The 26472-nt window shown below is 44.9% G+C and overlaps 1 protein-coding gene and 1 pseudogene across 5 annotated transcripts in view; one reads left to right on the forward strand and one right to left on the reverse strand.

The window, feature by feature from the left end:
• The first annotated feature begins 4209 nt into the window (after positions 1-4209).
• PACC1 (proton activated chloride channel 1) overlaps positions 4210-26472 on the forward strand; it is a 36599-nt gene continuing 14336 nt past the window's right edge. For 2 of the 5 annotated variants that reach the window (XM_057315586.1, XM_057315587.1), the window contains exons 1-2: positions 4219-4390; positions 8215-8311. In XM_057315586.1, coding sequence (XP_057171569.1) covers positions 4355-4390; positions 8215-8311 — 133 coding nt within the window. In that variant the 5' untranslated portion in view covers positions 4219-4354. Of the gene's footprint in view, positions 4391-5047; positions 5158-8212; positions 8312-24212; positions 24243-26472 lie in introns of those variants that run through there. The other 3 variants (XM_026509102.4, XM_044387822.3, XM_057315588.1) reach the window with 3 other exon arrangements.
• On the reverse strand, positions 17796-18070 carry LOC113262674 (40S ribosomal protein S27-like; annotated as a pseudogene).

Consider the following 26472-nt stretch of genomic DNA (forward strand, 5'->3'; position numbering starts at 1 on the left):
TTGACGGTTGGCTCCATGAGTCTGGATTTGGAGGAAGAGTTCCAGGCGAGAGACAGAAATCATGGAATCCTTGGCATGTAGGTTGTATTTAAAGCCACAGAATGGATGAGATCGTCAAGGACTTGCAGGTAGATAGGAAGGTGGAGAGGACCAAGGAGTGAGTTCTCAGGCCCTGCCAACATTTTGCAGGTGGGAGTCCTGACAAAGGAAACCGAAGAAGGGCTTACAGTGTGCTAAGCCCTGGCTCAGCACTTTCACAAGTATTGACTCATTTAATCCTTGCTTTCACTCTATGAAGCAAGAATGAGTATTATTGCCCATTTTTACAGACAATGAAACTGAAGTGCCGAGACCTTGAATACCTTGCCCAAGGTCACAGGTGGGTGGCAGAGCCAAGATTCAAGCCCAGGTCCCCTCCCAGCGACTTCCCTTAACCATCAGGCTACCCCTTCCCTCAGTGAGTGCACCAAATTTTCATACATTTCATCCATTCAACAGAATGAGCTTCTAGTACAGAACGACATGAGCAGGAGCCATCACAAACCCTCTGAATCTCGGTTTCCATATTAGTAACATATCAGCCTGCCTCCTTGATGGACTTGTGCTGAAACCAAAAATGATCGTGGATGTGAGAGGCTGAGTAAGCTGCAGTGTGCAGGGTCTATGTCGCCTGGGTCACAGGGTCTCCAGGTTGAAAGAGGCCCTTCTAAGCCCTTGAATAGAATATCATCCCCTTCCTGATGCATCGTGTTCCTCTGTAACATCCTGGCATACAGTATGCTGCTTCTCTGCTTGAGCCTTTTCTCTCTCTACAGTTCTATTTGTCAGTAACTTCTCTGAGCCAAAAGATATGCCCTATAATTTCTACTGATCAGATCTAGCTTCCCCTCCCTGAGATGCTGAGTATAAATGTATGATTTAATAGCATGCTCATACGCCCTTGGATTTTTCTAGGTATTCCTCTGATTGCCCTTCCCTACTTGAACCCAGATACGTTTTCCCAAATGAATCAGTCACCTGCAAGGAGAATACAAATTATTCGAAGAGAAACAGAATGACTTGTAATAAGACAGTTGGTTGCATAGGGGTTGAAGGAGGCTGAGAAGAATCCCTGAGGTAACCAGAAGATTAGAAACAGCAGGAGAGTAACAACATCCTACCCTTAGAAGGGAGGAGGAGGCGGTATGAGAGTCTGGGGGCCTGAGTCACCAGCTGAAGCTAGAACCACAAACAGCCTTTGCATCTGGGGCTGGAGCCATGGAAGGGGCACTGCCAGGAACAGGAAGCAAGGAAAAGAAAACTCCTGGCTTCTCCCTTGCCCTGACCCCCTCCAATCTCCCAGTAGTGCTTGCTGTTGACTAAATTCAGTGGAAACCCAGCCACAGGCCAGTCTGTGCCCTATGAGAAAAGGTTTTTTTTCACCTGTAAACAGCAGGTGAATGATTAAAGCCGCCTTGGCTGGCAACTGCATCATTGTGGTCTCTGCTTCTGCCGTAACAGGGCATTCTCCCTGTGTGTCTGTCTTCACATCATCTTCCATCTTTGTGCAAGGACGTGAGTCATAATAGAGGAAGGGATCACCTTATTTAGTATGACCTCATTTAATCTAGTACATCTGCAACAATCTGTTTCCAAATGAGGTCACACTCTGAGGCACCAAGGGTTAGGACTTCAACACATCTTTTTGAAGGACACAATTCAACCCATAACAAGAATCTTTGGGATAGAGATCGGAATTCAGACCATGAGACTAGAGAGGAGCCCATTTCACTAGCCTCTAGGGAGTGAGTTGAAGGGAGAGCACAGACCTAGCTTGGGAATGCCGTCTTGGAGAATTGAGGGAATGAGGAGAAACCAGCAAAAGAGGCTGGGAAGGAGTTTTAAGTGAGATGGGAGGCAAAGGGGAAGCATGTGGGGCCCTGGAAGGAAAGTAGACAGGGAAGAAAGGATCAGCTGAGGCCAAAACAGCTGACAGATCAAGAAAGAGGGTAAATAACAAAACACATAAAAGCAGAATCAGACCTATAAATACAGAGAACAAACTGATGGTTGCCGGAGGGGACGGACAGAATGGGGGAAGGGGAGTGGGAGATGCTGTTATGGAATGAATGAGCCACGGAATAAAAGACCTAGCATAGGTTATATTTAATAAAAGGCAAAGCATTGATTATATTTAATCAATGATATTGTAATTGCATTGTATGGTGACAGATGGCAGCTACACTTGCGGGGAGCACAGCATAACCTAAAAACTTGTTGAATCACTGTGTTCTACAGCTAAAAATAATGTAACGTTGTGTTACAACTATACTAAAAAGAAAAAAAAGCTCACCAAAAAAAGAGGAGGATGGGGAAATGGACATCTGATTTGACAACTCTGAGGTCATTTGTGACCTTGACAAGCATATTTCAGTGGAGTGGAGAGAATGAAAGCCTGATTCGTGTGTGCTCATGGGAGAATGGGAGGAGAGGACTTGGGAACAGCTAGTACAGAAAATTCTATTTATGTGTTCATGGTGTCTCCATTCTAGAATGGAAGAGCCGGAAGGGCAAGGACCTGGGAGTATCCCATTTGTTTCTGTATCCCAGGGCTCAGTGCTATATTTGTTAAAACCATGTTAAATATTGTACTAGTATCTCCTTCAAATGTGGGATGCTGTAATTTTCCAAGTTGGTCAAAGCAGCAAAGAGTAGAGAGGAACAATAGGGCTGGACTTGATTTTTCTGATTCCTTCCAGCTCTAAAATTCTATGATTGTGTGACCTGTTCTTTCAACCGGCCTTGCATTAATACAGCTAGGTATCTCTTGAGTTGTTTGTTGTCATTTGTACTTGCAAGCAACTGTTAAATGGTTGGAATAAGTGTTCCATTCACAAACTGAACATTGTGGAGTACTTACGATATGTTAGGTGCTATGTATACAGTTCCATTAAAGATGCAAAACCAGGGAACCCAGGATGGGGGAGGGTGGTCAGAAGAGGCGGAGGGGGGGCACTCTCTACTAATACTCTGGAGGTCCAGGGGGCTTTGATGTGGTTGGTGCTACTGTGGTTGCTGCTGAAGAGGAAGAGGCCCCGAGTGGCCTGCGTGCAGGGGGTTGCAGAGCTGCAGCTGCCCAGGACACAGAGCAGCATTCACCAAAGCATAAGTGACCTCTGTTTGCCTCACTACGAATCAGCCCGAGGTGGCCGCACAGAACAGCAGTTCAGACAGTGGGAGGAGGGGAAGATGCGGTCCTCAGATCTATCCTGCTACAAGGCAAACACCATATCCTCCACTGCATTCAGGACAGGAGACTTCTGCTGCAGGAGACAGCGCTTTTGGGGTTTGCTGCAGGATCTGTTTAGGCTCTCAGTAAGGCCCTGTGAGCAGGGCAGGGTTTAGGCATAGAGAGGAGGGCTCAGAGTATTACAAGACTGGCAGGAGGGGCACCTGGGTGGCTCAGTGGGTTAAGCATCTGCCTTTGCTCGGGTCAGGATCCTGGGGTCCTGGGATTGAGCCCGGCATTGGGCTCCTTGCTTGAGGGAAGCCTGCTTCTCCCTCTGCCCCTCTTCCCTGCTTGTGCTCTCTCTCTCTGCCTCAAATAAATAAAATCTTAAAAAAAAAAAGAAAAGACCTGCGGGAGAGGGGCAGAGCCAGGACAAGAAGGTAGAGGTCCTCACTCCAACTGTCTGCCCTAGGAATAATGGAAAGTTCTTGGATTCTGTAGTCTGTTCCTGGATTAAATAACCTTCATTTCAAAACAACACTTCATTACTGCCCTGCCCAAATCCTTTCTGAAACAAGGTACCTCAGTTTCCTTATCTGTAAAACAGGAAGCAAACTGTCCGGCTCACAGGGTTCCTTGCAGGATCAAGGGCATAATACGAGTGAAAGTGCTTTGGAATATACAAAGTGCTCTGCAGACATTTATTAATGGTTATAAACCACTAGGCTGCCTCTTGCAGTTATAGATTAGGCTCTCCCACTCATCTGACCTGACCTCTTTATTCCACTTTCCACTCATTTTCTCCGTCCTTCCTCCTCCAACAAACAGAGGAAGTGAGAGATGAAGAGAGCACGTGCGTCTAACGCCTGGCTAAACGTGGCTCTGAGTAGCGCGCGGGCTTTGAGGCTCCAGGGTTGCCGAGCTGCGCCTCTAGCACCGAACTACATTTCCCAGCAACCCTTACGCGGCTCCAGCGGAAGCGACGCGCACGCGCCGAGTGCCGCCCCGCCTGGTCTCGGGGCCGCACCTCCGAACCGGTTTCGCCTCGCAGAGCCGGCAGCTTTAGGTGCTGCGGCCGCGGTTCTCGCTCCGCCGCGGCTCCCAGGCCGTAGCGGTCTCAGGTGTGCCTTAGCTCGGACCAGTGCCATGATCCGTCAGGAGCTCTCCACATCCTACCAGGAGGTACAAGGCAGTGGGGGGCGGAAGCAAAGTTTCCCGTGGGGCGCAGGAGCGGGGTCCCGGGGTCTGGGCGGATGGGGTGCGGGGGGGCGTCCCGGCGGGTCGAGTGCGCTTTCCGAGGAGTGCGGCGGGGGAGGGGTCCCAGTGTGCAGAGGAGCGGCGGAGTAGGAAGGAAGCGGGACGCCGAGGGTCCTCCGGATGCCTTCGGCGCGGGATGGAGCCGGGGCCCCGGAGCCGCGACCCGTAACCAGCAGGTGAATGATTAAAGTGGCGTCGGACCCAGGCAGCAGCGCCTCGGCCGGCCTTGACCTCGGCTGTTCTTTGCAGCAAGTGGAGGCGCCGGCGCCCTCCTCCCGGCTGGAACGGATGTGCGGGAGGCATTAGCCCCTCTGCAAGCCCAAGGCCTCGCGGACCCTTGCAGGTGTAAATGACAGGGATAATTGTGTCTTGTTTGGGGACCCGCCTAACTTTGAAAAGGTGCTTTCACCACCTAGGTGCTTCTCGCTGTGCCCGGTTTTTCTTAACAGTCTCACCTCCTCCTACACTTTAACTATCAGTTTCCAGCTCTTTCTCTTTTTTGTTTGTCCTGAGCTGCAGGCTGCGGTTCCAGCTTTCCCTGAGACCTCCCGACTCCCTGGAACTAGTGAACTGCCCTCCTCCTTCTCTCAGGTCCTACACCCTGGTCATCTCTGGTGATCACCCTCCCCTGTGCCCCGCATGGTGGTCCCCTCACTTGCAAATTCAGTGAGTTCCACATCTTCAGTCCTCAGGTTTGTGTCCCAGTGTCTGCTCTGGTCAACTGACTGAGATGCTGTGTTACTACCTCTCCCTTTGGTGTCTCCCATGCTCTACAGATTCGATTTGAGGCCCTGCCTTGATCCCTCAGCATCCCTTTTTACAAACACCTGATGCTGCCCTTGATCTGCCCAGAACAGTCCAACCTTCTTAGCAGCTTTCCAAGCTCTGCACAGCTCAGGGCCATATTTTCAGTTATCTTCTCACGCATCTACATTCAAACCACACTGGAAACTCAGTGTTTACAAATGTGCAACTGCTTTCCTGTCCCTTTTCTGCTTTCTCACGCCGTTTCTTTTTCTTTAACTCTCTCTCAAACTTCATTGGTTAAAATTCCACCATCCCCCCCCCCCATTATTCAGGGAGGGATCTTAAGTCCCATGTGCTCCATAGAGACTGACTTCCCAGATCAGTCTAGCATTCTTCCTGTCCTTCTCATATGTACTTCCTGCTGTCTTGATCAATATTGACCACTATTGATGTCCATTCCTCCCTTTGTAAATGATACTGTGTGGGTAAAGCAGATGGCTTAGCCCTACAGTGGAAGGGGAAGCCGAGTTGAAAGTAGATGAGATTTGCCCAAGGCTTCCTATTTTTTAGTATAAGACCTGGTCTGGAACCTGACTTTGGGACAAATTTCTATATTTTTCCTACCATCTCCTTTATCCAAAAGGAGCCAGATGAATTTTAACCAGTGCTATGGGTTCTGTGGCCCCTAGATTCTATACCCTAGACTGTGAGGGAATGCTGAGGAATGAGTTGTGTCTTTCCTCTGAAAGTTTTCAGGTTTATAGGGAGTAGGGCATAGTGGATAAATAACTGTTTTGAAGTCAGAAAGCCGGTGTTCCTGTCCTGGTTCTGCTTCTGGTCGTTTGTCAAGTCACTTCTCTGAGCCTCGGGTTTCTTCATTTGCAAACGAGGGTAGTGATAGGCCTTATCTCATATACCAATGAGCTGGCATATGGAGAGTGCTTAGCTCAGTGCTTGGCAGGGAGTGATCCCTCAGTGAGTGATGGCTCTTGTTAATAGGACGCGGGCGGCTCCTGCTTCTAGGGAGCTTTGGGGTCCTGGTTTGTAGGACCACGTCGCTCAGCATCCATACATAACCTACGGTGTTGCCTTTCCCAGCAGGGCTCCTGAAATGCTTATTAAAATATAGGCAGTTATCCTGCTTGAAGGGGCAAGGCCAAAGGTGGAGTCACTTTCTATTTGGGGGTACCCCAAGATGGAAGACACTGGAAGGACCCTTCCCCTTACCTTCTTCAGTGGCTTGTTTTGAAGACCCTGTCTCTTGTTTAGAAGAAGGAGGCCTCCCAGAGAGTGGCCTACATCTGTCTTGCCTGGATCGTTCTGAGAGCGGACCTAGCTCTGAGTGAAGTTTCTTTGCTGAAGGGAGATTTTGGGTTTGGGAATGGGGCAGGCAAGGAGTGGGCTCATTATGGCTGCAGGTAGTCAGGAAGGGAACTGGGTTAGGCCAAACCTGGGTAAGGCTTGGGTCAGAGAACTCTGGGTCTTCCCAGAACTAACATCCTTCTTTCTCTTTGGCCAACAAGAGCGCTTGGGATCTCTTGCTCTGTGCTCCCATGACCCATATCTCCTGGTGTCTTTTCTAGCCTCCCAGCCCTCTCCCACGTGTTGGTTTTCTTGTGAGCTTGGAGGATTTTAAACTGGAGGTTTTACCTGATTCTAAGGGGGAGGATTGGAGGCATAGAAAGGAAGATGGAGGCGCTTGGCTGGCTCAGTTGGTAGATCATGTGACTCTCGATATCGGGGTTGTAAGTTCAAGCTCCGTGTTGGGTGTAGAGGTCACTTAAAACTAAAATTAAAAAAGAGAGAGATGGAAGACTAGTAGATACATGAGAGTTTTATTTTAACCCAGGTCTCTTGGAGATTAATTTTTAGTGGAAATGTTTTGAAACCTTAAGTGTTAACACCGTGAACCTAAGAAAATACTTAGGGAAGGGAGGAAGATAGCTTTCCTCCTAATTCAGTGATAGGCCCTCTAAATTCTGGTCTTGATCTCTCTTGCCCTCTTCCTCCTCAATGCTATGAGAATTGTTGGTTATCACTGTATCCTTTTTGCCCCCTACCCTTCTCAGTGGCATTGCCCCCATTTGCCAGGTGAGAACACTGATGAGGGGAGGTTGAAGTTGCTTGCTACCAGGCTGTTATTCAGCATCTGTCTCTGGGATGGACTGCACTCCCCATTTTGTTCTGCCTGAGTCGGTGGACGTGAGCCAGAGGCCTGGAGAGCTCCGACACCAATTTCACCATTTCCTCCTGCCTCTCAGCAGACTCTTAGCCGAGTTTCCTCCTCGTCTGGAAAGCCATTAAAATCATAGGTTTTGGAACTAGACCAACTTGGATTTGTCTTCTGGCTCCATGACCATGGAAAGTGTTGTGGTTGAATTGTGTCCCTCCAAAAAGATGTGTGGGGAATGCTAACCCCTGGCACCTCAGAAAGTGGCCTTATTTGGAAATAGGGTCATTGCAGATGTAATTAGTTACGATGAGGTCTTCCTGGAGTAGGGCGGGCCCTGATCCAATATGGTGTCCTCATAAGAAGATGACCACGTGGCGACACAGAGACACACAGACTCCATGTGAAGATGAGGGTGGACGTTGGAGATGAGATGCATCTACAGGCCAAGGCACACTGAGGCTTGCCCGCCATTGACAGAAGCTAGGAGACGGCCATGGGAAAGATTCTTCCTCACAGCCCTCAGAAGGAACCAGCCCTGCCAACACCTTGATTGCAGCTTTCTGGTTTCCGGGGCTGTGAGGGAATAAACTGCTGTTGTTTTGAGCCGCACAGTCTGTGGTGCTTTGTTACGGCAGCCCTGGGAAACCAGTATACAGGAATTACAGGACTTTTCGGAGCTTCAGTGTCCTCATCTGTAGAACTGGTGTAACACACCCTACGGCATGTGATTGTGTGTGTGACCATTGCGAGGCAGTTTCTGCTTTCTCATTCTAGTCCCGACTAGCAGGGCTGGTGGAGCTCACGGTTCGCCTTCTGTCCCCCCCTTCAGCTGAGTGAGGAGTTGGATCAGGTGGTTGAGAACTCAGAGCGGGCGGACGAGCAGGAAAAGGAGACAGACGGAGTCCAAGGTCCAGGAGTCTTACCAGGTAAGTGGGTTCAGTGCTGGGGCGGAAGGGCTGGCAAATGGCGCCCTGCCGTTGCTGCAGCTGGAGGCCCCAGCCCGGGCGCCCTGCCAGCGGGGTACCTGCGGAAGAGGAGGAGCCCCCCTGCCCTGCGCCCCGGTGTCAGGTCTCAAGTATTGCCCTAGTTTTAAAGCGATACATATTTAACCAGCCTGGGGACCGAGGATGTGTCCAGGCCGGTAGCTGCTCTTTTCTGTTCGCTGGTCTGAGCCAGTTCCTGAGGCCAGGCCGCTGGATACGATGGATCTCCGCTCTTCTGTTTGTTTTTCCCCCCAGGAGGCAGTTAGCAGTTGAGCCTCTTAATATCTGAGTCACTTCCCAGGGCCTTCTAGGAGAATATCTAATAGGCCTCACCTCCTGGACGTCAGGCCTCCGCAGGATCGTCACCCAGCTGGGCAAGCAGGGTCCCATCAGTCAGGCGGCATCTTAGGGAATTTTACGGTCTTCCTCCTGGATACCCTCTGCTCCCTTAGGTGGTGTCACGTGTAACACTTTACTTCCCAGACCGCTTGCTCCTTCCAGCCGCCTTCGCAGTCTCCCTCCAGCTCTTGGGGGTTAAATGTTTGTCAGGGGCCCCTTGTCTCTCTGGCGGGCAGTCTCACCCAGGCCAACCTCCATGCTTCCGTCACTGCTCACAGCGACACCACGTTTACACTCCTAGCCCAGAGGTTACCTATAAACTCCAGACTTACATATCCTGTATATCCAAACGCCCATTGATAGCTCTGCTTGGATGTCCCAAAGGTACCCTAACCCCAAAACTGACTTCATGATCTCCCCCCTCCCAGTGTGGCCCTCTTCCGGTGTTTCCTGTTTTGAGGAATGGAACCCACCATCCATCCAGTTGAACCAGAGAGTCATTTTCTTCCCCTTCCTACCCTTCTTCCCCTTTTTCTCTGCAGTTCAACCACGCTGGCCTTTGATTTAGGCCTCACTCCTTTCCACCTTCAGGCCTTTTTGTTTTAGTCCTCTGCCTGGAATTGTCTTCCCTCTGGCATCTAGTTAATGGTGATTGTTCTTTAGGTCTCAGCTCACCCACTGTTTTCTATGAGGCCTGTCTGACCTCCTGGCTAGATCGCTTCCGCCCTCCTTGTGGCCTGCGCACCTCCCCGTTGTAGCCATCCCTGATGGAGCGGTATATCTGTGTGCCTAGCATTTGATGAACGTCGGTGCTGCTAGCCTGTCAGCCCCACGAAGGTAGACACCGGTCCGTTGCGCTCATCACCTTGGCCCTGGCCATGCAAGAAAGATTTCTTGAATGAATGAATGACTGAATGGAGCCTCAGCCTGACTCCCAGTTTCTTGGGTGGTTTGAAGGAGGTGGGATTCTCCTCCTCTTGATCCTTGCATTTATAGGGGAGAGGAATGAGATAGGATCTTCTGTGATTGTGTCTAATTCTTAGAGAAGACTCTAGAAGGAAGGAGGCTGGAAGAGTAGCTGTTTATTGACTGCTTCCTCGGGGCCAAGCTCTGTCCTCCCCATCGCCCCATTTAATTTTCATAGCTTTCACCTCCTGGGAGGTGGTCATTCTGATTTTGATGGATGAGGGCCCGAGGCCCAGGGGAGTTAAGGAAAGTATGGAAAGATCCAGCTCTGACCTCAGACTCTTTCTACTGCACCAGTGCCTTTTAAGAAGTATTGTAAGCGTCCTTTTATTAAAGCCTCTTGGCGTACGAGGTGGTAGCAGGGCTTCCTTCGCTCTGACTCTCAGCACTGCCTCTGAAGCCCTTAGGCCCCAGGGAGAGAACAGTACATCCGTGTTTATTTGCATTAGCTTTGTATGTTAGTTTCTATTGTTTCTATAACAAATTACCACAAACTTAGTGGCTTAAAACAACACAGATTTATTATCTTACAGCTGGGGAGGGGGGCAGAAGTCCAAAATGGGTCTCACTAGGTTAAAATTAAGGTTTCAGCAGGACTGAATTCCTTTCTGGAAGCTTTAAGGGAAAATCCATTTCGGTCCCTTTTCGAGCTTCTAGGGGCTGCTCACATTTCTTGGCTCATGGCCCTTTTTCCATCTTCAAAGCCGCCCGTGGCTGGTTGAGTCTTTCTCATATCTTATCGTTCTGACACTGACTCCTGCCGCCTCTTCCATGTTTAAAGAACCCTGTGATTGCATTGGGCTCACCTAGGTAATCAAGGAAAATCTCCTTGTTTTAAGGTTAGGTGAGTGGCAGCTTGAACTCCACCTGCTGCCTCAGTTTCTCTTTGCCGTGTAACTAGACCTATTGATAGTTCCAAGAATGAGGACCTGGACATCTTTGGCGGGTGGTTACTCTGCCAGCAGCACACCCTGCACTCTGCTCTCTAGCCCCCAGTCAGAAGAGGATGGATGGAGACAGCCAGACGAAGAGGAGAGAGGCCAGACTTGGAAAGATGAAGCGTTCTTTTGTGTTTCCCTCTTATAGATAAGTGCCAGGCAAACTAGGAAGTGGCCATGGTGACCTTTGGCCTTAGCTTGTCTTTTGCCTCAGATGCCTGAGGCCTTAAAGCCTGAGGGCAGTCCGAGCAGGAAGCCAGACCTCAGGCAGAGCAAATTTTGGGAAGTTTCAGGGCCTGGCAAGGGCCTCCCCTGCTTTCAGGGGACCCTTCTGGGTGCCTGTCCTTTGTAGACCATAGCAGATCCAGACTCAGAAGTCTCAGTAGTGAGCTGGTCCGAATCTGATGACCTGGTAGACCGCTCTCAGGGCTCATTTCCTGCCTTCGAGTCCTCTAACAATAATACAAGTAATGGTAATGATGACTTGGCCTGCCTAGGGCTTTGCCTATCTACTTACACAGAGTCCTCACGACCACTCGGGGGGGTGGGGGGGGGGTGGGGGGGAGGGGTGGGGGGGTGATGGTTAGTCCTGAGGCACAGAGAGGTTTAGTGATATGCTCAGAGCTTATGAGTGGCAGGGCTGGGATTTGAACCCAGGGCTGCCTCCCTGGGTGTTCTGACTCTGGCTCAGTTTCTAGATGAGACGCTTTCTTTCTCCCAAATCTTCCCTTTCCTCCACGGGAGTCACTCATGGACTCCTTCACCTGTTACGCCATGTGCTAAAACCACGAAGAGGGCAAATGAGGCAGGGCCTGCCTTCAGGAACTTAAGGCATGAAGAGAGAGAAGGCAGGCTACCCAAAGAAGAACTTACCCGTCCTTCTCCAGAGCTGGCCCTGAACCACCTAACGAGGGCCTTTTCTCCCCGTTAGGTGCTTTCCCAGCATTCAGTACTTTCCTTTGTAGAATTTAGCACAATTGAGAGGGCACACTTAGTGAATATAATTCTTTTTTTTTTTTTTTTTTAAGATTTACTTATTTATTTTAGAGAGAGAGCACAAGCCAGGGGTGGGGCAGAGAGAGAGGGGGAGAGAGAATCCTCAAGCTGACTCCTTGCTGAGCGCAGAGCCCAACGCAGGGCCTGATCTCACCACCCTGAGATCACGAACTGAGCCAGTATCAAGAGTCAGACGCTTAACCGACTGAACTCCCTAGGCACCCCTTGAATATGATTCTTTAATTAGTCATTACTAACCCCTTGGGTCTGCCTCTGAGTTCTGTGAGGTGCTCTCAGAACTTTGTCTTTTAGCAGGGCACCTGGTCCACCATGGGTGCTCAGTATTTGTATTTGTACCTTAAGAGGAGGACGTCAGGGTTTGGAACAGGAACGTAGGTCATCTGAGCAATTGGAACGAATGAATGAGCATCAAGGAAATGGTAGAGATAGGTGCTTCAGAAATGAACAGGAGGGGGCTTGTTAGTGAAGGAAGTGGGATTAACCTGAGGAAGGGTGCTTTCTCTGCGCAGGCCTAGCACATGAAAGCACCCAATAAATGGCTACTGTCATCATTAGGCGGAAAAGAAGGGACTGGCCAGAGAGAGGGATGGCACGCCAACCATGTCGAGGTCGGGATAAAATGAACGTGTCGGAAACTGGGTAGCACAGTGTGGTTGGAGTGGAGGGTTGGCGGGAGAAGTGTAGAAGCCAATGAGGTGGAAGGACAGATTGGTTCAGATTAGGGAGGGCTTTGAGTGGCAGCATTTAGCCTTTAGGGAGCAGAGATTGGAGCAGAGCAGTAAGGGGTAAAACGGACGTTCTAGGAGAGAGCAGCATGCGGGGTCAGAGGCTGGCGTGGTAGGCTGCTCCGATGAGGGGGAGTGGGAGAAGGAAGAATCAAAGACGACTCTGAGGTTTGAAGCCGGGTGAGTGGGAGGACGTAGACATACAGTCCGGACGGGTGGGCAGCTCGAGGAAAAGGTGCTCGTGTGCTGCAGACACAGGAGGCTTCAGTGGGTGCGCTGTGTCTGAGCTGGCAGGGCCCAGAGGAGGGAGAGGTGAGGACTGGTGGCGTGAATGTGGGAGCCTTGAAGAAAGCCTGGGACCGCATGTAGAGGGAGCTGTGGAGACTGAGCCTTGAGGAATGGCCACGTTTGGGGGCCAAAGGGGGAGCTGGAGCCCGATGGGGGGCCTGGAGAGCCTGAAGTGTGGCCTGGAGCCTGACGGGGGGCCCAGAGGTGGGAGCCGCGGGACAGGAGGCCGGTACTAGGATCCTGAGCCTGCCGACTCTGGGCAACACAGGTTCAAGTTAAGCACCCAAACAGTCAGGATTATATTCCCAGTTTTGCTCTCTGAGATAATGCCAATCCATAATCTGAAAGCCTCAATCTGTTTGTTTCCTCTCCTTCAAGGGAATCACAACCACTTATTCTCTTCAAAGGGAGAAATGAGACCAGACATGCCAACTGAATAAGCAGTTTACTATATCACAGTTGAAAAAAAATTGAGGAAGACACTTGGCTAATTAGTCGTTACAGTCAGTTCTCCATGGAGACAACTGTATATTAATAGAATTGACAAAGGTCAGCAACCAAAGGAAAAAAATACATTGGATCTCCTCAAAATGAAAAACTTGTGCATTGAGAGACACTACCAAGAAAGTGAAAAGACAGCCCACAGGATGAGAGAAATTTTCAAATCGTATGTCTGATAAGGGACCTGTATTTAGAATATATAAAGAACTTTTATGATCCAATAATAAAAGGGACACCCAAGTAAAAAAATGGGCAGAGAATCTGAATATGTTTCTCCAGCACAGATGACTGAGAAGCACGTGAAAAGATTTGTCATCAGGGAAATGTGAATCTGAACCACGGGGAGATGTGTATCATTGTGTAGTCTTCACACCTGTAAGCATGGCTACAATCAATCAGATGGACAAGTTTTGGTGAGGATGTAGAGAACTTAGGACCCCCGTGGATTGTTGGTGGAAATGTAGAATGGTGAATTTTTTTAAATGGTGAGATGTAACGGTGTCTTGTTTGAGAATTGGAGTGTTGTGGCGTGTGCTACTGTGGAAAACAGTCTGGCAGTTCCTAAAAGTTTAAATACAGAGTTACCATGTGACCCAGCAATTCCACTTCTGGGTATATACCCAAGGGAAATGAAAACTCATGTCCACACAAAAACTTGGACATGAATGTTCATAGCAGCATTATTTGTAATAGCCAACAAGTGGAAGCAACCCAAAGGTCCATCAAGTGATGAATGGGTAAATAAAATGGAGTATTCACACAATGGAATATCACTTGGCAATAGTAAGGAATGAAGAACTGATACATGCTACATCATGGATAAATTTCGAAGATATACATTAGAGAGGTCAGACACAGAAGGTCACGTGTCAGTTCCATTGAATTGTCCAGAATAGGCATCTCCATTGAAACAGGAAGCAGGTTATTGGTTGCCAGGGAGTAGGAGGAATAGAGGAGTGACTCTTGATGGGTAGGGAGTTTCTTTTTGGGTAATGAAAATGTTCTGCTAATTACGCAGTGGTGATGGTTGCACACCTTGTGACTATACTAAACACTAAATATATTCATTTTAAAGGAGTAAGTTTTATGGTATGTAAATCATACCTCAAAAACCCCACAAAAACAACAAACCCACCACATCACTGAAAACGAAAAAAAAAAAGTAGAGACTGTTCATTCCTTCTTTGCATTCAGAATGCATTTTGGCCCCGTGCTGTTTGCAAGGTAGAGTTTTGCAGGCTTTCAGTGGACAGCCAGTTCCCCCTTCCTGGGAATAAATGTCCCACTGTGGTTTCAGAAGTTGAATTACTCATCACACATCCCCTTACATTCTGGGGCAAGTCTGGGTTTTGGAAGCAGTGCTGTCATGGGTTTTGTAAAACTCATAGATTACCTTTCCCAAGAACATCTTGTGCATTATTTTTGACTGTCTACTGTCATGAGTCTGCATTCATACAAGGGGTGGTACTTTTACAACACACTCACCCAGCTTGCCCCAGAAAAGCCAGGGTTTGGTTTTCCTGACCGCAGAGTGCATAGGACATTTTATCAAGTGTCCAGCACCGTTTTGTTTTTTTTTTTTAACGGTGAGATGGAATGATGTCTTGTTTCAGAATTGGAGTGCCACGGCGTGTGTGGATGATAGTTTTACAGTTTGTATTCAGCTTACATGCCGATCTGTGGATCAAGGAAAGGCCGGTAGAGAAGCGCACCTTGACTTCTTTGCGTGAAACAGGAGACTCTTGGACAGTGCTCCCCACGGGAGTAACTCGTCCACGTAGCTCTACCGAAGAAGTCCAAGTGACGCAAATTGTCACGTGACCTTTTTGTGCCTTAAGTTCCTTTTTTGAGAATTTAGATGTATGGGGAGATTCATCTCTTTCCCTAACCAAGGGCATCATGAAAGTGGAACATTTCAAATCATGTTTTGTGGCTTCTGATTGAGTGAAAACCTGCCCACATGTGCCCGTTACCATTCCTCTTCGTTGCATGGGTTAGCGGGATGAAATCTGCAGTTGACCTGAAAACGTGCCGAGCTTGTACTTGTCATGAAGTCCTATTCTTTCAATCACGTCTTCTTTTGTCCTTGTTTAGTGACTGGAACTAAGTATTAATGTTCGCTGTTGTGGAGTGGAAGAACACTGATTAGGAGTCGGGACCTCAGGGCTCTCATTCTGTGCCAGTTATAGGCCCTGGGACCTGGATCACTGCACAAAGAGTGGATTTGAACCAGATGGCCCTTTAGGTCCCTGCCAACTCTTAAAAATTCTATTCAGATGTTATACAGCAAGTCAGTTACTTCAGGTTTGTGATTTTTTTCAAGCCTCGTTCGGATGTGGAAAGCTGGTCCCTGTTGCCACTGGAATTAGGAGCAGCTCGTGACAAGGAATGTTCTTCCTTTAACCTGACATGTTTTGAAGTGAACCTGTGGGGGGCACCTGGCTGGCTCAGTCGGTAGACCATGTGGCTCTTGATCTTGGGGTCATGAGTTCAAGCCCCATTTCAGGTGTGGAGGTTACTTAAAAAGAAAAAGAGTCTTGAAGTGAGCCTGTGGTCCCACATGGGCCGCAGGAGGTGGGAGTGCCTTCCAGACAGAAGAGCTGTGGGTGGGTCCTGTGACCCTGCTGCCCAGCTACATGGGACAGAGCAGGGATCAGCACCTGAGCTAAGGGGAGCCACCTACAGGCTGGGTATGAAGGACAGCAGGGTCCTGAGATGTGTGTGACAAGGTGCCCTATACTGGATACTCGCTGGGAGGCGGACTTTGCCGGTACGGTGGAACACAGTCCTAGAGAAACGTGGAGAACAGGCAGGAAGCAGAGCCACCTAGGAGCAGAAATCAGCATGGTCCCTAATAACAGTAAGAAGCAGTAAAAGTCGAAGCATAGACAAAGCTGAAAGAGACCTGCTTTAATTCCTCTTGGAGAACCAGAGCTGCCACCTTCCATGGTGGCTTGTGCTCGGCTGCCCCAGGGGCTTCCTTCGGGCTGCCTGGCTCCTCACTTCTCTTTGTGGCTGTCAACGCCCATTGCCCCCAGTGCCCTGTTCTTTACTGCCTGCAGGAACCTCATAGACACTTCTGGGAACTTGCACTTAAATGTAATGTAAAAACTTTCTAAAATATTTGGCCACGAAGAGCAAGACACACCAGTTGCTTTAGAGTTTCACATGCCTGGAACGCACTCTCTTATCCTACAGATGGAAGGAAGCTAGTTAGCACTGCTAGACTTCGGTCCTCTATTATTTGGGCCGTTCAGTCATCTAACAGGCATGGAAGCATTACATGGCTATACGTGAAAGATACCGTACGCTGCCTCTCCTCCATTTAGTTTTTGGCACTTTTTTCCTAGTTTATCATTAGTAAGAGGCGGTAGTGTGGTGGTCTTCATTTTTGCTATCTTATCAGTGAGCGCTTTGTTGTTTGAGGGGTAGAGGGTACATTCCATTTCTCTAGTAACATTAATGCATTAAGCAGGCACTCTGTAATGCATTTTGCAACATTCTGTCATTCCTTTTAGACATACTATAAAATTGAAATGATTATTTCCTTTTCACATGAAGAAAGTGAGGCTTAGGAGCACTAAGTAACTTGTCCTGGGTCTCGGAGTCGTCAGTAGCAGAGCTGGAGCCCAAATCTCTTTTGCTAAAGCTCGTGCTCTTAACCACTTGGCTGGATATCGGGACTTTCAGTTCAGAAAATAAATGAATAATGAACACCAAATTATTTCTTCATCAGAATCTTCCTGGTGTTTTGGGCACGGGGCTATGTGACCTCCACAGAGCCTTTGCTGAACGCTGTCGTCCTCCCCACACTTCACCCCAAGCAAAGGAAGTCTCACAGATTACATCCTCCTGTCCTTCTGAATTCTGTGGTACTTTTAGCACAGACCATCAGTCCTCCTCTCTCAGTATCTCCCTGAAGCACCTAGCACAAGTCTTGCACACAGAGTTGGTGTTCGTTGCATGTTTGTAGAAGTATAGAATGAATGACTTACTTTTCTCTAACCTAAGACCCTTTGATGGTTCTGTGCTGATTGTGCTTTTGTGCCCTTTTTTTTAAAAAAGATTTTATTTATTTATTAGAGAGAGATCACAGAGGCAGAGGGAGAGGGAGAAGCAGACTTGCAGCTGAGCAGAGAGCCTGATGTGGGGCTCGATTTCAGGACCCTGAGATCATGACCTGAGCCGGAGGCAGATGCTTAACCAACTGAGCCACCGAGGCGTCCCCCTGTGCTTTAAGAATAAAAGAATATGAAGTAATTATGAGCAAATACTCTCATATCTTTGGATTTAAAGTCCATTTTTTTTTTTAGGGAGTGTATTGTTAGGTCTTGTTTTTAATCCAGCCTGACAGTCTCTGCCTTCTAATTGAAATGTTTAGTCCATTTACATTTTTTAAGTTGTAGTTGACATAGTTATAGACTAATATATTAGTTCCAGGTGTACAACATGGTGATTCAACAATCGTATATATTACACAGTACTCACCACAAAAATTGCCATTCGTCACCATACAAATTTACTACAAAATTATTGACTATATTCTTTATGCTGTACTTTTCATCCCCAGAACTTTATAAATGGAAGTTTGTATCTTTTTTTTTTTTTTTTAATGTGTTTATAGCTTTCCATTCATTTTGATTCAGGTTGCTTTTAGTGCTGCTTCTGTCTGAAGGAGCATCCTTCTGGAAGCTTTGCCTTTCTTCCTTATAGGTTGGCAAAGGACAGCCAACACACAAAACTGCTGTGTTTGTGCATGGCTACGGACAGTGGTGATTTTATAGCCTCCTGGGCATTTCACATCTATGAAGTAGGAATTCGAGCTCTGCACCAGGCGCTGCTGCTTATGTGTCCTCTTCTCTCCTTCCAGGGATGGGTCCTCTGCAAGGGACATGTTCTTGTGGGCAGGTTGTCACTGCCAGGAAGGCCTGAAGTTTGAATCTCTTAGTTCCTTTTTTTGTTCTCTTTTGTCCTTTTTAATTCTGTTTTGCTTATCACCCCCCACCCCTGGCAGCCTCCAGCTTGTTCTTTGTATTTATGAGTCTGTTTCTGTTTGTTTTGTTTTTTAGATCCTGCATATAAGTGAATCATATAGTATTTGTCTTTTTCTGTCTGACTTAGTTTCACTTAGCATAAGACCCTCTGGGTCCATCCATGTTGTTGTGAATGGCAAGATCTCATTCTTTTTATATGGCTGAGTAATATTCCACATCTTCTTTGTCCATTCATCTGTTGCCGGGCCCTTGGGTTGTTCTCATATCTTGGCTATTGTAAATAGTGCTGCAGTAGACCTAGGAGTGCATATATCTTTTTGAATTAGTGTTTTTGTTTTCTTTGGGTAAATACCCAGTAGTGGAGTGGTAGTTCTATTTTTAATTTTTTGAGGAACCTCTATACTGTTTTCCATAGTGACTGCACTAACTTACTTTCCCACCAACAGTGCCTGAGGGTTCCTTTTTCTCCACATCCTTGCCAACACTTATTTCTTGTGTTTTTGGTGCTAGCCATTCTGACTGATGTGAGGGGATATCTCATTGTGGTTTTGATCTGCAGTTCCCTGATGGTTAGTGATGTTGAGCATCTTTTCATGTGTCTCTTGGCCATCTGGATGTCTTCTTTGGAAAATTGTCTATTCAGATCCTCTGCCATTTTTTTAATCTGATTTTTTGGGGGGTGTTACATGAGTTGAATGAGTTCTTTATATATTTTGGATATTAATCCTTTGTTGGATTTATCATTTGCAAATGTTTAGTAGATTGCCTTTTCATTTTGTTGATGGTTTCTTTTGCTGTGCAAAAGCTTTTTAGTTTGATGTAATCCCAATAGTTTGTTTTTGCTTTTGTTTCCCTTGCATGAGAAGACAGATCCGGAAGATTACTGAGTATGTTTTCCTTTAGGAGTTTTATAGTTTCTGGTCTTACATTTAGGTCTTTATTCCATTTTGAGTGTACTTTCATGTATGATGTAAGTTGTATGTGTTAGAAAGTGGTCCAGTTTTATTTTTTTGCATGTAGCTGTCCAGTTTTCTCAACACCATTTATTGAAGAGACTGTCTTTTCCCCTTTGTATCTTCTTGCCTCCTTTGTTGTTGATTAATCGACCATATGTAAACATGGGTTTATTTCTGCGTTTCCTATTCTGTTCTGTTGACCTACGTGTCTGTTTTGTGCCAGTACCATACTGTTTTGATTACTATAGTTTTATAGTATAGCTTGTGATATCTCCAGCTTTGTTCTTTCTCAAGATTGCTTTGGCTATTCACGGTCTTTTTGGTTCCACACAGATTTTAGTATTATTTGTTCTAGTTCTGTGAAAAATACTATTGGTATTTTGAAAGGGGTTGCATTGGATCTGTAGATTGCTTTGGGTAGTATGGACATCTTAATATTCTTCCAATCCATGAGTGTGATATCTTTTCATTTTTTTGGTGTTATCTTCAGTTTCTTTCAACACTGTCTTATAGTTTTCAGAGTACAAGTCTTTCACTTACTTGGTTAAATTTATTCCTGGGTATTTTATTCTTTTTGATGCAATCATAAATGGGATTGTGTTCTTAATTTTACTTTCTGCTACTTTGTTATTAGTGTATAGAAATGCAACAGATTTCTGTATGTTAACTTTGTATCCTGCAACTTTACTGAATTCATTTATTAGTTCTAATGGTTTTTAGTGGAGTCTTTAGGGTCTCCATATATAGTATCACGTTATCTTCAAATAGTGACAGTTTCACTTCTTACTTACTGATTTGGATGGTTTTTATTTCTTGTGTGATTGCTGCAGCTATGACTTCTAGTTCTGTGTTGAATAAAAATGTCAAGAATGGACATCTTGTCTTGTTCCTGATATTAGAGGAAAAGCTTTCAGTTTTTCACTGTTGAGTATGATATTAGTTGTGGGTTTGTCATATATAGCATTTATTTTGTTGAGGTATGTTTTCTCTGACCCTATTTTGTTGAGAGTTTTTATCATGAATGGATGTTGAATTTTGTCAAATCCTTTTGCTGCATCTATTGGGATGATCATATGGTTTTTATCCTTCATTTTTTTAAATGTGGTGTATCACATTGATTAATTTGCAGATATTGAACCATCCTTGCATAAATCCATCTGGAATAAATCCTGCTTGATCTTGGTCAATGAACTTTTTAATGTATTGTTGAATTTGGTTTGCTAATATTTTGTTGAGTATTTTTGTATCTATATTTATCAGGAATATTTTCTTTTTTTGGTAGCGTCTTTGGTTTTGGTGTCTGGGTATTCTGAACAGAAATCTGTTCAGATTTTTTATTTCTTCCTGATTCAGTATTGGAAGATTGTATATTCCTAGGCATTTATTTCTTCTAGGTCGTCTAGTTTGTTTGTGTATAATATTTTGTAGTCTTTTATAATCCTTTTTATTTCTGTGTTATCAGTTTTAATTTCTCTTTCATTTCTGATTTTATTCTTTGAGTTCTTGCTCTTTTTTTCTTGATGAGTCTGGCTAAAGGTTTATCAATTTTGTTTATCCTTTAAAGAACCAGCTCTTGGTTTCATTAATCTTTTCTAGTTTTATTTTTTTAGTCTCTATTTTATTTATATCTGCTCTGATTTTATTATTTCCTTCTTTTTACTACCTTTGGGCTTTGTTTGTTCCTCTTTCTGTAGTTTCTTTAGGTGTGGGGTTAGATTGGGATTTTTCTTGTTGAGGTGAGCCTGTATTGCTATAAACTTCTCTCTTAAAACTGCCTTTGCTGCATCCCAAAGATTTTGAACTGTTGTGTTTCCATTTTCATTTGTTTCCAGGAATTTTTCTTTTTTTAATATTCTCTTCAGGGGCGCCTGGGTGGCTCAGTTGTTAAGCATCTGCCTTCGGCCCAGGGCGTGATCCCAGAGTCCTGGAATCGAGTCCCACATCAGGCTTCTCCACTGGGAGCCGTCTTCCTCTCCCACTCCCCCTGCTTGTGTTCCTTCTCTCCCTGGCTGCCTCTCTCTCTGTCAAATAAATAAATAAAATCTTTTAAAAAAATATTCGCTTCAGTTTTTTCATTCACTCATTTGTTGTTTAGTAGCATGTTGTTTAGCCTGTGTTTCTGCTTTTTTCTAGTGTTTCTTTTTTTTCTTTCTTGTAATTGATTTCCAGTTTCATACAGTTGTGGTCAGAAAAGATACGTGATATGATTTTAGTCTTAAATTTATTGAGACTTATTTTGTGACTTAATGTGATCTTTTCTGGAGAATGTTCTATGTGTGCTTGAAAAGAATGTGTATTCTGTAGATTTTGGATGGAATATTCTGTATATATATGTTAAGTTTATCTGGTCTAATGTGTTGTTTAATGACACTGTTTCCTTATTGATTTTCTGCCTGGATGATCTATCCGTTGGTGTAAGTGGGGTGTTAAAGTGCCCTACTAGCATTATATTACCATCAGTTTCTCTCTGTATATCCTTTAATATTTGTTTCATGTATTTAAATACTCCATTGTTGGGCATAGATATTTACAGTTATGTCTTCTTGTTGAATTACTTTATCATTATGTAATGCCCTTCTTTGTCTCTTGCTGCAGTCTTTGTTTTAAAGTCTATTTTCTCTGATAGAAGTATTGCTACTCCAGTTTTTGGGTTTGTTTTTGTTTGTTTGTTTTTCTGCCTTCATTTGCATAGTAAATGTTTTTCCCATCCATTCACTTTCAGTCTCTGTGTGTCTTTAGGTCTCAGGTGAGTCTCTTGTAGGCAGCATGTAGATGGGTCTTGTTTCTTTATCCATTCAGTTTTGGTTTTTTTTTAAAGATTTTATTTATTTATTTGACAGAGATAGAGACAGCCAGCGAGAGAGGGAACACAAGCAGGGGGAGTGGGAGAGGAAGAAGCAGGCTCACAGCGGAGGAGCCTGATGTGGGGCTCGATCCCATAACGCCAGGATCACGCCCTGAGCCGAAGGCAGACGCTTAACCGCTGTGCCACCCAGGCGCCCCTATCCATTCAGTGTTTTGATTGGAGCATCTAGACTGTTTACATTTAAAGTTTTGATAGCCATTTTGCTTATTGTTTTCTGGTTGTTTTTGTAGTTTTTCTCTGTTCTTCTTCTCTTGGTCTCTTCCCTTGTGATTGATGACTTTCTTTGGTATTATGTTTGGATTCCTTTCTCTTCATTTTTTGTATATCACAGATTTTTAGTTTGTCGTAACCATGAGGTTTATATATAATATCCTAAGTATATAGCAACCTATACTGAGTCGATGGTTAAGTTCAAACACATTCTAAAAGCACTACATTTTTATTCCCCGTTTTTATGTATATGATTTCATAGTTTACATCTTTCTATTTTGTGAATCTCTTCACTAATGTTTTAGATATAATCGATTTTACTACTTTTGTCTTCTAACCTTTATACTAGCTTTCCAAGTGATTGGTCTACTTTACTATATGGTTACTTTCACCCATGAAATCTCTTCCTTTCAATAATCTTCTAGTGATGTTCTGTTCTGCTTAAATAAGTCCCTTTAATGGCCAGGTTAGTGGTGATGAATTCCTTTAAATTTTGCTTGTCTGGGAAACTTTCTCTCTCCTTCAATTTTGAATAATAACCTTGCTAGGTAGAGTATTCTTGGTAGTAGGTTTTTTTCTTTCAGCACTTTGGCTATATCATGCTGCTGCAATGTTTCTGCTGAAAAATCAGCGGATAGCCTAATGGGGTTTCTCTTGTTATTAACTTTTTGCTTTTCTCTTGCTGCTTTTAAGATTCTCTCTTTGGGGTGCCTGGGTGGCTCAGTTGGTTACGCATCTGCCATTGGATCAGGTCATGATCCCAGGGTCCTGGGATTGAGCCCTGCAAGCAGGGAGCCTGCTTCTGCCTTTCCCCCTCCTCCCTGTTTGTGCTCTCTCTCTCTCTGTGTCAAATAAATAAAATCTTAAAAAAAAAATAAGATTCTCTCTTTATCTTTAATCTTTGACATTTTAATTATTATGTCTTGGTGTGGACTTCATTGAGTTCATCTTGTTTGGGACTCTGTGGATATCTCTTTCTTTCCCCAGGTTAGAGAACTTTTAAGCTGTTATTTCTTCAAATAAGTTTTCTGCCCCTTTTCTCTCTCTTCTTCTGGGACCCCCATAATGCATATATTAATACACTTGAAGTTATCTCAGAGGTCCTCTAACCTATCCTTAATTTTTTTTTCACTTTAGATTTTTAATATTTTCAAAATTAAGATTTTTAATATTATGACAGCTATATCGCCTTTTTTAAATTTTAAATTAAATTAACATATAATGTATTATTAGTTTCAGAGGTAGAGTTCAGTGATTCATCAGTTGTATATAATACCCAGTGCTCATTATGTCACGTGCCCTCCTTAATGTCCCTCACCCAGTTACCCCATCCTCCCCCCTCCCCCCCTCCAGCAACCCTCAGTTTGTTTCCTATGATTAAGAGTCTGATGGTTTGTTTCCCTCTCTGATTTCATCTTGTTTTATTTTTCCCTCCCTTCCCCAATGATCCTGCTTTTTTCTTAAAGTTCACATGAGTGAGATCATATAATTGTCTTTCTCTGATTGACTTATTTCTCTTAGCATAATACCCTCTAGTTCCATCCATGTCATTCCAAATGGCAAGATTTCTTTTTTTTTTTTTGGCTGAGTAGTATTTCGTTGTGTGTATGTATGTATGTGTATGTATATACATCTCTGCATACACACACACATACACACACACACATATACACACCATATCTTCTTTATCCATTCATCTGTCAATAACCTATCCTCATTTTTAAAAAGTCTTTTTTCTTTTTGCCATTCAATGGGTACTTTCCATTATCCTTTCTTCCAAATTGCTGATCTGATCTGTGTATCCTAATCTGTTGATGTCTTCTCCTGTATTTTTCATTTCAGTTACTGTATTCTTCAACTCTGGTTGGTTCTTTTATATATATATATATATATTTTTTTTTTTTTTTATATAATGATTTTTATTATGTTAGTCACCATACAGTACATCCCTGGTTTTGGATGTAAGGCTCAATGATTCATTATTTTTTATATTTTCTATCTCTTTGTTGCATGTCTCACTGAGCTCATCCACTCCTCTCTCAAGTCTCATGAGCATCTTTAGAATTATTATCAGGTAAATTGTTTATCTCTGTTTTGTTTAATTCTTTATCTGAAGATTTGTCTTATTCTTTTGTTTGGAGCATGTTTATATGTCTCCTCATTTTGTTTGACCTTCTGTGCAGGAACTTACCTGCATAGACTGCGTGTGCCTGGCTGTGTGTAGCTTTGGCTGGCTGACTGGAGCTGTAGTGGGTGCCAGCTAGGGGTCCCCGGGTGTTCTCTGCAGGGGGCATCCTGGCAGGGAAAAGTGAAGCTGGCACAGGTGAGGGTGGGATGGGGGTCTGGGGTGTGCCTTGCTGGGTCAGCTGGCGCTTAAGCAGGCATGGGTTGGGAGGGGCACCTTGCAAATATGGCTGGATGTGTGGGCTGGGGTCCTGAAGCTCACTGAGGCAGTAGGTGGGTTAGAGCATCTAGCCTCTGCTCCCATCTGTGCCACCAAGGTGGACGGGCAACATAAACAGTGGTGCTCACCAGCACCTCTGACCCTGGAGAAAAGTCTAGCAATTTCTCCACCATTTGTCAGATGCTCTAGGGTTAGCGAATGGGTTTCCTTCACCTTTAGTCATTTAAACCTTTTAAACCACAGCTTTTTTTCTGGGCTTCAGGGCAGGTGAATCTGCACGAGGGTCCCTCAGTGCTATCCCCCTCTACTCCAGTCCACAATGGCAGGAGAGGGGTACAGTTGTTACTATATTCCCATCTCTCGTGCCCGTCTGTGTGTGGTCCTTCTATCTTTTGTTGTGCTGTTGGGTCAGCCATCAGTTCTTCAGGAGGCATTGCTCTATATGTGGGTGTAGAATTGGTGTGACCATGGGAGGACGTGAGTTCAAGGTCTTCCTGTGTTGCCATCTTGGACTGTCCCTAGTCAGTTTACATTTAATGTGATTATTGATATGGCTGGATTTGGTTCTACCATTTTGCTGTTTTCTCTTTGTCTCGTGTGTTTTTTGTTTCTCCATTCTTCTTTCCTGCAAGTTATAAACCTTATGATTCTGGTGTGTAATTTTTGCTTTAGAAGTCTTATGTTTTAAAAATACATAAGCAGCTTTTTATATTTACCCACCTGTTAGCATTTCAGTGATCTTTATTCCTTCCTGTACCTTTGAGAGTGGTCATCTAGCGTCAGTTCCCTTTGGCTTTCAGAATTTCTTTAACGTGCATTGAGGTGCAGTTCTGTTGGCCATGAAGTCTCTCAGCTTTTATGTTTGAAAATATCTTTCTTTCACCTTCATTTTTTGAAAGTTAGTTTTGTTGGAATTTAATTCAGGGCTGACAGAATTTTTTTTCTTCCAGCCCTTTAAAGAGGTTCCACTGTCTTTGGGCCTACATTATTTCTGATCCCAGGTTACCTATCATGAGACAGAATATTCTGTACACAATATGTCTTTTTTTGCCTAGCTGCTTTCAAGATTGTTTCTCTTTGCGTTTGCAGTTTGACTGTGACTTGCCTCGGGACTCTTCTTTACTCTGCTTGGCATGGATTGAGCTTCTCAGATCTGCAAATTTGATGGTTTTTTCCTCCAGTTTTGGGAAGTTTGGGCCTTATTTTTTCAAATCCTCTTTGTAACCAATTTTCTCTCTTCAGTTACATGTTGTTAGACTGCTGGATATTGTCCCACAGTTATCTAGATAGGCTTTATCTAGGTAGGTTCAGTTTTTCCTTCAGTTTTGTTTGTTTTCAAAGTGGTTAATTTTTGTTCATTTAACTTCAGCTGCGCTTTTTTTTTTCCTGCCGTCTTCTGCTATTAAGACAGGTCAGCGAATTTTTCATTTACTTTCCAGGTTTAGAATCCCGTTTGGTTCTTTTTTTTTTTTCCCCTTCAAATTTATTATTTATTTGAGAGAGAGAGCAAGAGAGAGCACGAACAAGGGGAGGGGCAGAGGGAGACAGAGAAGCAGGCTCCCCACTGAGTAGGGAGCCCAACGTGGAGCTCGATCCCAGGACCCCAAGATCATGACCTGAGCTGAAGGAAAATGCTTAACTGTCCGAGCCACCCAGGTGTCTCTGGTTCTTTTTTATAGTTTCTATTTCTGTATTTCCTCTTTGTCTCTTCCTTGTGTATATATTTTCCTTTAGCCCTTCAAGTGTTGTAAAGTTCCTTTCTCCAGATGGGAGCTTCTGATGGCGACATGTGGGCCATCCTGGATTTGCTTTCTATAGACTCCTTTTTTTCCTTAGGTATGGGTCATGTTTTCTTGTTTCCTCTCATGTCTAGTGATTTCTGATTCAACCCTAGACACGA

This window comes from Ursus arctos, unplaced genomic scaffold (assembly GCF_023065955.2).
Source record: "Ursus arctos isolate Adak ecotype North America unplaced genomic scaffold, UrsArc2.0 scaffold_2, whole genome shotgun sequence".
Lineage (NCBI taxonomy): Eukaryota > Metazoa > Chordata > Mammalia > Carnivora > Ursidae > Ursus > Ursus arctos.